General features: G+C 39.5%; 2 protein-coding genes and 1 pseudogene across 3 annotated transcripts in view; 2 read left to right on the top strand and 1 right to left on the bottom strand.

Moving 5' to 3' along the window:
• Positions 1 to 650: 650 nt before the first annotated feature.
• LOC136274396 (talin-like) lies at positions 651 to 10327 on the top strand. Its single transcript, XM_066081071.1, has 5 exons — positions 651 to 942; positions 6067 to 6212; positions 6409 to 6551; positions 9735 to 9950; positions 10241 to 10327. The coding sequence occupies exons 2-4, from the start codon at positions 6182 to 6184 to the stop codon at positions 9918 to 9920; spliced, it is 360 nt and encodes a 119-aa protein (XP_065937143.1). The 5' UTR covers positions 651 to 942; positions 6067 to 6181; the 3' UTR covers positions 9921 to 9950; positions 10241 to 10327.
• Positions 1004 to 5290, bottom strand: LOC136273721 (uncharacterized). The gene is made up of 2 exons (XM_066078977.1): positions 4300 to 5290; positions 1004 to 4204 (listed from the first exon to the last, which is right to left on the bottom strand). The coding sequence occupies exons 1-2, from the start codon at positions 5288 to 5290 to the stop codon at positions 2505 to 2507; spliced, it is 2691 nt and encodes an 896-aa protein (XP_065935049.1). The 3' UTR covers positions 1004 to 2504.
• The window catches only part of LOC117687302 (talin-2-like), a 42767-nt pseudogene continuing 42529 nt past the window's right edge, over positions 10263 to 10500 (top strand). Inside the window, exon 1 of the transcript XR_010712718.1 lies at positions 10263 to 10354. The product of XR_010712718.1 is annotated as a talin-2-like (transcript). The remainder of the gene's footprint in view (positions 10355 to 10500) is intronic.

Genomic DNA, 10500 nt, shown 5'->3' with positions numbered 1-10500 from the left:
GGGGTTCAATGTTTAACGTATATCTTTAAAAATCTTCTTCTGAAGAACTATAATGCTTCAATTTGTGAGATTACTTTGCAGGCTTCCTTAAATAATGTAATCAATAAAGGCAAGACCAACGGACTAATACTGATACTAATTACTAATACTGGGGCCCCAAAAGAGGTTCAAAGTTTAACATAGAAATATATTTTAGGAAAAATGTTTAAAATTTTCTTCATGAGAAATAAATAATCTACAGTTAGTGAGATTACTAAGCAAGCATCCTAAGATAGTGTAGATTTTAATTTGTTAAAGCTAACCAAAATCCACAGAACAATACTGTGGCCCAAAAAGGATTGAAAGTTTAAAATAGAAATAGCATATGCCACGAAATAAAATGTTACAAGGAACTGTTGTTCAGGTGAGCGATGTGACCCATAGGCCTCTTGTTTTCATAAGCTTGTAATAAGTAAATTGCACAGGGGCTAGGTTGTCAGACACTGAAATTTATAACAATTTATTCCCGAATAAAAAAATATACATAAATGGTCATTCAATATATGTTCTATGGTATCGAAATAAAATAAAATCCGCTGTTAAAATCGCCCTTTATCGTCGTTTTAAAAAATGTGTATAATATCAGGGACGTATATACTAGTATATAAAAAAAAGTAAAGGAACGACACTCCATCTTAGATTTCAGGGGGGGGGGCTCAATTCACAGTTTATTTTCAACAATTTATACCCTTTGTCTACCGGTTTGTGGCGAGAACTAGGTCACAAAATGATCCGATGACTTCTCCCTATACTTTATATAAGTATACATGCCGTTTTAACCACCCAGTGACCCGAAACGTCCTCGATACCATTCCTCATCGAAGCAACGGAAGTTTGCATCGAGCAACGCGACGCCTAGCGGCGGCTCTCCAAATAAAGTCAGAGATGTTTCGAATGCATACGGTAAGTCCAGAGAAATCGTAAGAACCCGCAAAAATAGACAGCTTTGACTCAAGTCCTCTTACCAATAGAACAAGTAATCAAAGTGGCGTGAAATTTATTGACAAAAAATACATCAAACGCATATACACGTAAAACATGATTAAAGAATATGAGAAAAATAATAGTTACAAAAACCCCATACACACTATTACAAAAATTACCAAACATACAAAAAGGCAGTGCAGCCACAAAGTAATGCTACTTTAAATGGAAGCAAAAATGGGTTGGGTGGGTGGGAGAAAAAAAGAGCTGCTCGCCGAACAGCTTGCATATATATGGCGCCAAAACTTAACTGCAAAAATTGCGCATGGGATTGCGCAAAGAGCGATAACTCCCGCAAACCTGTGCATACAGGGACCATGTCAAAATTTATTTTATCATAATAAAAACCACTTTGACTCAAGTCCTCTTACCAATAGAACAAGTAATCAAAGTGGCGTGAAATTTATTGACAAAAAATACATCAAACGCATATACACGTAAAACATGATTAAAGAATATGAGAAAAATAATAGTTACAAAAACCCCCAATCCCAAAATTTGTGGGGAAGATAAGAAAACTGATTTGTAACATATCTTGAATTGGAAGGTTATAAGTAACAAAATTACTAGTCTATTTAGCATTGGGAAGTGATTTACCAAAGAGGACCATGGTATCTAGTAAACTTGAAAAGTGAGGGTCAATGTATCTTAGCACTGCATCACTCGACCAGTATCCAATCGCTTTGATCTGATCCACCGGCACACCAATCCGACTTAACCAGGTGGCTCCACCACGTCGAAAAGAATGACCCTTGATGTTACTGTCATCAATTCCTGCTTGTACAAGTATGGAATGTAGCTTTTGGCGGAAAATGCTGTAGGTAAAAACGGAACCTTTTCCTGAGAGAAGAAGAGGCCCAAAAAGATCTGCTCCTCTTGTAAGATGAAGGTAAGCCTGCAGGGCTGATGCCGGACACATTTCCCCAGTAACTTGAGGAAGGATAACATTAAGCTCTCTTTCTCGAAACTGAATTGTCTTTGTATGTCGTAAGCAAAGTAGGTAGCCCCATGAACAGGGCATCAAATCAACTCTTCTGACATGTTTTGATGCCTCAAAAGGTCCTGTAATTGCAATTGTGCCTGGACGAAGCAGACCATAAAAGGCTATTAAACAAGCACACCAAAAGCCCGAGTCTTCAACTGATGAAAAGTCAAGGAAAGATCTCATCCGGAGAAGATGTGATGGTGTTATCGAATCGACAGGAAATTGGGCGCTACCCAATTCTCGCTTAATACCCATGAGCAAATATTTCAACTGGTAATCCTCTGGAATAGGGTCTGATAGATCACAAAGTTTGTGCATGTGTGGTATAATATTCAAGTATTGCTGAATTGAACAAAATTTGAAACACTTCACTTTGGCCAAGTAAGTCGCATATAACTGTAATGTTTTTGAAGTTGCTGGTAGTGGGGGCACACTGATATGGTCACAAAAATCCAGGTAAGTCTTCATATGAGTGCGATAAGTGGAAGTTGTTGAGTTAGCCCATGCCTTTCTTTTCAAAGCAGATGCTTGGTCTTGTAGGGACTGAACAGTGAATCCACCTGGCAAAGATAAAAGGTAATGACATATGAGACAACAATGTTGCAATAGAAAAGTTATCGTGTTGCAGGGAAGGCACTAAGGAATACAGTTTTGTAAGTTGACCCGGCTCATGAAGACGGGAACATGCATCCCCAATGTTGTTTTGTTTGCCTGGTAAGTATTTAGCACTGATAACACAATTATACAGGGCAGATATCCAGAACAGAATGCGGCACATGAACTGTACAATGGGAATCCTGGAAGTTCCTTTGTTAATCCACGACACGGCAGAAGAATTATCACTATGTATGATCACTTTACTATTCACAAAGTATTTACCCCACCTACACACAGACAAGAAAATAGCGATAAATTCTTTAACATTAATATGGGCCATGGCACAAGCTGGTAGATCTAATGGCCAATTAATGTAGAAGTAGTCTCCATTGTAGTATCCTCCACCTCCCTCAGAAGAAGCATCCGTCTGGAGCGAGGTGATGGGGCGTGGATCCTGTATACGACACGTGCCATTGAATATCGACATAAATGATATCCACCACTGAAGGTCTGCAAAGAAATCCTCAGTGAGCAACACTTTATGATGTCTCTCAGTCACAGCATTCTTCAAATCCAAAACTCGACGGAGAAAGGTACGACCACCACAGATCACTTGAGAGGCCCAATTGAGCTTTCCAATAAGTGTTTCTAACTGTCTAACACTAGCTCGCTTTCTCCGAGAAAAAGTTCCCAGTAAATTGTTGAAATCTTGTAGCTTTGATGATGGCAAGGATAGAGTCATTGTCACTGAATCTACTACCACCCCCAGGAATACCAGCTGCTGGGAAGGACCTTCAACCTTGGACCAGTTAATAGCAAAACCTAGCTCTCTAAGTAGGCTAAGAAGGGTATACATTGCTCTTGAACATTCATAATAGTTTTTCCCAAAAATCAAAAAATCATCAAGATAAGCAATTGCAGTATAACCATACACTTTCTTTAAAATTCTACAGACTGCACTACTAAGCCGTTGAAAAATTTGAGGGCTTTTAGCAGCGCCAAAGGGAAGCTTAGTGTCATACAAATATGTTGGCGACGTAGCATTTACAAACTGCCATTTTAACCCAGTAGCCCAATAGTTAGAAGGGTGAATGGGGACTGATCTATAAGCAGACTGTAGATCTATCTTTGCAAGATAACAACCTTCACTAATGAGCTTACTAACAACACGTAAATCCATGTATGAACATGAAGTATCCGACTGTACATAATCATTAATAGACATATGCAACGGGCGACTAGCATCATGGATAAGCCAAACCTTAGAATGTGATTTAGGGATAGCTCCTAAGGCACTAACAATAGTAGGTTTGACACAAGTAGCCACATAATTTCCATTTGACAATTCATACAGTATCTGTTTCTCAACTTGTTCTGCATTTTGAAAACATGACTGATAATTATCAACTTCACATGGGACAAGTCGCTGCTCAGCTCCCTCATCAATAATTCTAAAACCCTCTTTTATCCCCTCACATAAGAAGTTGCGATCAAAATCATCTTGTAAATAAAATTCCCAAACAGAATACTTTAACCCTGAGGAGGAGTCAGAGCAGTAACCTGTCCCATTCCCTAGTTTTTTGGGTGAGACAGAGCATTATGAGTTTGTGAATAACAAACAAAACAACAATGTTGCAATTTACAGTTGGTAAAGTCACATGTTTCCATATTAAATTTCCTGCAAATCTCTTTGCCGTCAGGTGTGAATGGACCACGTCGACTTCCTTTCTGCTTGGAGGTACCCTCCTTCTTAGCGTTTGTTCCCAATGATCCTTGCAGGGTCTGCATGGTAAGGCTGTTGGGTTTAGAGATCAGTTGAAAATCCTGAAGGTGAGGACGAGATACACCCCATCGAAACTTTTCCTTGAATTGCAATTCTCTGTACTCACGGTCAAAGAGTAGGACACTGCCTTTGACATACTTGTTGAATAAGCGATTAATGTACTTGGTATACTCCAGGTAGTCGCGCACTCCCTGGTCATCCAGTTCCTGATTAATGATCATTTCCTGCATAATGGCAGCATTACCATAGCCCCACTGTTCAATGGACAGTTTATAATAGTCACGATCAAGCTTTTTGTTAATCTTCACTCCAGTGTTGGTAAGAGTGAGAAGATCATCCTTCTCTTGTTGCATAATGGGGTCAAGCCAAACGTAGTTATGAACGAGTCTTACTTTCCCTTTATTACTGGATGGGCATTGTGTAAATGCAGTAGAAACATGAGAGGGGAACAAGTTCATAAGATTACTGAGGTCAACCGTACCTTGCAGGGGTTGTACATTCGGTGTAGGCTCAACTCCAGAAGCAGTCGCATGATTCTTAGGTGCGCGAGTTGTACTTGGGCTTTGGCCAGGGCTGTCTTTCTCTTGCATTGCCGCTATAGTCTGTTTGCAAGCATCAATATTCTGAAGAAGTTGCATCTTTCGTTTATGTAGTTCTAAGGTCTGGAGCTCCTTCTCTAAAACGAGTATTTCACTTGATATATTTGGGGCTCTTGGGACTGCATGTATCCGCGGCGTGGTGGCCCGAACTTCCTCTGTTGATACCGTTGTTGCCAAGCCGCCGGAGGCCTCTAATTCTGCATGGCTGTCGCTCATTTCGTCTGACGAGTCGTCACACGATCTTATAAAGTCAAGAACCGCCCGGTCTCTGGAACGAAGATCGTATGGGTGACCCTCCTGCATGGAGAGAAAAAAAGAGCTGCTCGCCGAACAGCTTGCATATATATGGCGCCAAAACCTAACTGCAAAAATTGCGCATGGGATTGCGCAAAGAGCGATAACTCCCGCAAACCTGTGCATACAGGGACCATGTCAAAATTTATTTTATCATAATAAAAACCACGACAAGGAAAAATGTGTAAACATTGCGGAAAATGATCACAATATCTTGATAACAGACCAAACTGGAACAGGAAAGACATTTACAGTAAAAAACATTGTCACATGGTCATCATCTGTAAGTCTAAGCAACATACAGCAACATAAAGTAACACACAACAACATACAGCAACTCATAGCAACACACAAAAAAAGAAGTTATAGTGGGGCAGCTGATGGTCACCATCTGTACCAAGACGGGTAAGTCTAAGCAACATATAGCAACTTAAAGCAACATACAGCAACACACGGCATATAGCAACACACTGTAACTCTCAACACACAGAAACACAGAAGTTACAGTTGGATGACAGCTACACAGTGGGGCAACTGATGGTCACCATCTATATCAATATAGGTACTGTGGAATCATTTAATTTGGTGGGGGTCAATTAGATGTTAGCACAAACAGCACCAAATAGCAACACACGCAACATGTAGCAACACAAACACTTAAGTAAGGTGAATGACAGCCACACAGTTGGGCAACACAATTTGTACCAAGATGGGTAAGTGTTAGCAACATACAGCAACACCTATCAACATATTTTCTGTATTGTTGTACATGTATTATTCTCCAGGTATCTCTAACCATGAGGAATACTCCCTGGTCCGCGAGATGACCAACGACAAGAAAGAGAAGACGCTGACTCTCCGCCGAGGTCTATCGCCAAGGCCCAGAAGAAACTCGACGAGATGAGAAAGAAACTCCACACTGACGACGAACGTAGGCTCCTCTCATTGATGCGTTTTGATTGGACATTTTCATAAAGTTTTGATCAAATGATTTTTTATTGAAGTAGTTGATGAAATTAAGATTAAAATAGATATACATATTTAAAAGTTCTGACATTTTGCATTTTGTTTTATATGAGTGCTGATTGGATGTTTTGTAAATGAGTTTTGATTGGACGATTTTTCAGTGGAGTGGTTGGACCATTCACTGACCCTGAGGGAACAGGGGGTGTTGGACGTGGACACACTACTGCTGAGGAGGAAGTTCTTTTTCCCCGACCAAAACGTTGACCAGCGTGACCCTGTACAACTCAACCTGCTATACGTACAGGTAACATAGAATTATACATACAATCTGCTATATGTACAGGTAACATAGAATTATACATACAACCTGCTATACGTACAGGTAACATAGAATTATACATACAATCTGCTATATGTACAGGTAACTTAGAATTATACATACAATCTGCTATACGTACAGGTAACATAGAATTATACATACAATCTGCTATATGTACAGGTAACATAGAATTATACATACAATCTGCTATACGTACAGGTAACATAGAATTATACATACAATCTGCTATATGTACAGGTAACATAGAATTATACATACAACCTGCTATATGTACAGGTAACATAAAATTATACATACAACCTGCTATACATACAGGTAACGTAGAATAATACATACAATCTGCTATACGTACAGGTAACATATAATTATACATACAACCTGCTATACATATAGGTAACATAGAATTATACATACAATCTGCTATACGTACAGGTAACATAGAATTATACATACAATCTGCTATACGTACAGGTAACATAGAATTATACATACAATCTGCTATACATACAATCTGCTATACGTACAGGTAACTTAGAATTATACATACAACCTGCTATATGTACAGGTAACATAGAATTATACATACAATCTGCTATACGTACAGGTAACCTAGAATTATACATACAATATGCTATACATACAATCTGCTATACGTACAGGTAACTTAGAATTATACATACAATCTGCTATACGTACAGGTAACATAGAATTATACATACAATCTGCTATACATACAATCTGCTATACGTACAGGTAACATAGAACTATACATACAAGCTGCTATATGTACAGGTAACATAGAATTATACATACAACCTGCTATACGTACAGGTAACATAGAATTATACATACAATCTGCTATACGTACAGGTAACATAGAATTATACATACAATCTGCTATATGTACAGGTAACATAGAATTATACATACAATCTGCTATACGTACAGGTAACATAGAACTATACATACAAGCTGCTATATGTACAGGTAACATAGAATTATACATACAACCTGCTATACGTACAGGTAACTTAGAATTATACATAGAATCTGCTATGCATACAGGTAACCATTGTAAAGGAGGGGGCATACATAATGACAAAATTCGTTCAAAACTAAGAATATTGATCATAGATTGCACACTTTTGTAAAATAACAAATAAAAAATGCATGTGTCTTTCCAAACCATTAATACTATTACAAATTATTATTTCATTAAATCAATGTCATAATCAACTTTGTATACGAGTTATCAATAGAAATTTTTGAGTAAGAGTTATCAATCACCCAGAGCAAAAGTAGCGTGACAGAAAAACGTTACGGTGAGTTAATAGAGTTAATAGCTTAATGTGTGTTTGAATGTTTGTTATTATCCCCTCGCGTAACTTTTTGCGAAGGGGATATAGCATCGCTGCTGTGCGTGTGTTCAGGTTGGAAACAAGTTGAAAAGAAAGCTCTTGCACGGATATTTATCAAACTTCGTACACTTATTTGGCATGTAAAAGGACAAACCCTGTGGATTTTCAAGTCAATTAGTTGATTACTTTTTAATATATCGTTAAAATAACACAATTTTTTACCAATTTTATGTACGACTTGTGGTAGAGTCAGGTATATGGCATTCCTACTAGCTCTGGCTAGCAGGTTAACCCTTTAGCTCGATCGGAAGAGTGCTGGACTGGTGTGCCAGAGGACCTAGGTTCAAACCCCAGCAGAGGCAATAAGTGTCTCTGTTACATTTGGCGCCAACGTTGGGGCATTATGTGACGGTCAGACTGGTTTGAATACCGGCGCCAGATAGCTCAGTTGGTAGAGCACCTGGCTATAGATTCAGGGGGCCCGGGTTCGAATCCCGGTCTGGTCCTTCATCATTTCTCCCATCCCGTTACATTTGGTGCCGTGACCAACCCCTGGAACTGACAGGTGAGCTCCTGCCAGGGGAAGAGCCAGGGGTGTTCTTCGGGGACGAAGATCATTAAAGGTGGGAGGAATGTGACGGTCAGACCGGTTCGAATACCGGCGCCAGATAGCTCAGTTGGTAGAGCACCTGACTAGAGATTCAGGGGGCCTGGGTTTTGAAACCGGTCTGGTCCGTCATTATTTCTCCCATCCCAATGCATTTGGCGCCCACGTTGGGACCTGGGTATAAATCTCTGGCGGTGAGAGAGATTGTTTCCAGAACTTTGCCCCACAGGCATTGGCACTCCAGGAGAGTCGGGACGCCTCTTTCCTTGGAGGGGGACAGTGTGGTAGAGTCAGGTATATGGCATTCCTACTAGCTCTGGCTAGCGGGTTAACCCTTTAGCTCGATCGATAGAGTGCTATGCTGACTGGTAACACAATTTTATTTGAATAACCTTAGTTTGCTGTTAGTTTGCATTTAATTTCTCTGAAATTTGTTTTAAAGATTGAATATCAGAGTTGAAATTTGTGCTGCAATCAAACTATAAATATTGTAATATAAAGTAGATAATATAAATTTTTTCATTTGAATTCTTTATGATTGATACGTATTGGTTGGACTAACCCATTTTTTGGATCTGATTTTTAGGGATTGATTCATTAGGTTGAGACTAATCCCTTTGCTTGACAAATTCTTCTGAAAATGATCTAATACGTAAGAATTACCCAAAAGAATGCGGCCGATCCCTTGAGTAAGAGTTGGGATTGATCAAATTGGATGGGATAGATTCTATAGGCTGAGATTGGTCCTATAGGCTGAGATTGATCGTATTGGGCAGGATTGATCCTATTGGGTAGGATTGATCCAGTAGGATGGAAATCATTCTATTTGTTGGGACCTTGGATTTTTATTGATCCTGTGTGTTAATTAAGTGCCAATACTGTCTTCCATTGTGGTGTAGGTGGTGGCTACTATTGGCTGAATTAATCCATTTGTTACAATAAGTCCTATTGGCTGAATTAATCCATTTGTTACAATAAGTCCTATTGGTTGAATTAATCCATTTATTACAATAAGTCCTATTGGTTGAATAAATCGATTTGTTACAATAAGTCCTATTGGTTGAATTAATCCATTTGTTACAATAAGTACTATTGGTTAGAATGATAACCTCATAGGATAACATCGATATCTGCTTGTTGGTACTAACACCGTTTTCTATTGTGTCACTATGTATGTTGTAGGTAGTTGCTCCAACCATCAGTAGCCCGGCCTGTCAGGAACAGCTGATAGACGCCGCAAAAGGTGTGGCTCACTCTGTGGAGGGAATCGTGGAGGCAGCCCAGCAGTCCTGCCGCGACGACAAGCTTCTGGCCGACCTAGGCGCCGCAGCCACTGCGGTTACTCAGGCTCTTAACGACCTACTATAGCACATCAAGAAGGGGGCATGGTCGACAGCGGTAAGTGGGATAGTCACTGTTTTCTTTTTCTGAAGCTTTTTACTCTCTCTCTCTCTCTCTCTCTCTCTCTCTCTCTCTCTCTCTCTCTCTCTCTCTCTCTCTCTCTCTCTCTCTCATAGGCCTGTTACACAATATTAAGAAAAATGAAGAAATTATTACACTGAATTTTTGGTTATAATGACAAACACATTTTAAGGACATTTTGATACAAATCATTGAGCGTGTAATGATACTGGGATCGTGAACTCTTCTGTGCTGTGAGGTAATAAATGTATGTTTTTGATATACAGGCTGGGGAGTCCCACGAGGACGCCGTGGACACGATCCTGACTGTGACGGACAGACTGTTCAGTAGTGTGTGTGATGCCCACGAGATGGTGAGACAGGCGAGGCAGCTAGCTCAGGTTATCTCACAAATATCTCGCACCTCTCTCATAAGTTCAATTCTATAAAAGTCAATGGTAAATTGGGTTAGCACCTACATGGCTCAGAAATTTAACACTGTTGACTTTCAATATATTTACTTGTTTATGATATAATTTTTGACCTT

Source organism: Magallana gigas, chromosome 1 (assembly GCF_963853765.1).
Source record: "Magallana gigas chromosome 1, xbMagGiga1.1, whole genome shotgun sequence".
NCBI classification, from domain to species: Eukaryota; Metazoa; Mollusca; class Bivalvia; order Ostreida; family Ostreidae; genus Magallana; species Magallana gigas.
Note: the sequence above shows the minus strand (reverse complement) of the source record. Positions and strands in the feature narration are given on the sequence as shown.

What these genes read in the sequence shown, in the direction of transcription:
- LOC136274396 (XM_066081071.1), top strand. Translation starts at nt 6,182, where the DNA reads ATGAGAAAGAAACTCCACACTGACGACGAAC. An exon ending in ACTCCACACTGACGACGAAC is followed by an intron (nt 6,213 to 6,408) that starts GTAGGCTCCTCT and finishes ACGATTTTTCAG; the next exon opens with TGGAGTGGTTGGACCATTCA. An exon ending in TCAACCTGCTATACGTACAG is followed by an intron (nt 6,552 to 9,734) that starts GTAACATAGAAT and finishes TGTATGTTGTAG; the next exon opens with GTAGTTGCTCCAACCATCAG.
- LOC136273721 (XM_066078977.1), bottom strand. Translation starts at nt 5,290, where the DNA reads ATGCAGGAGGGTCACCCATACGATCTTCGTTCCAGAGACCGGGCGGTT. An exon ending in TGGTCCATTCACACCTGACG is followed by an intron (nt 4,205 to 4,299) that starts GCAAAGAGATTT and finishes TCACAAACTCAT; the next exon opens with AATGCTCTGTCTCACCCAAA.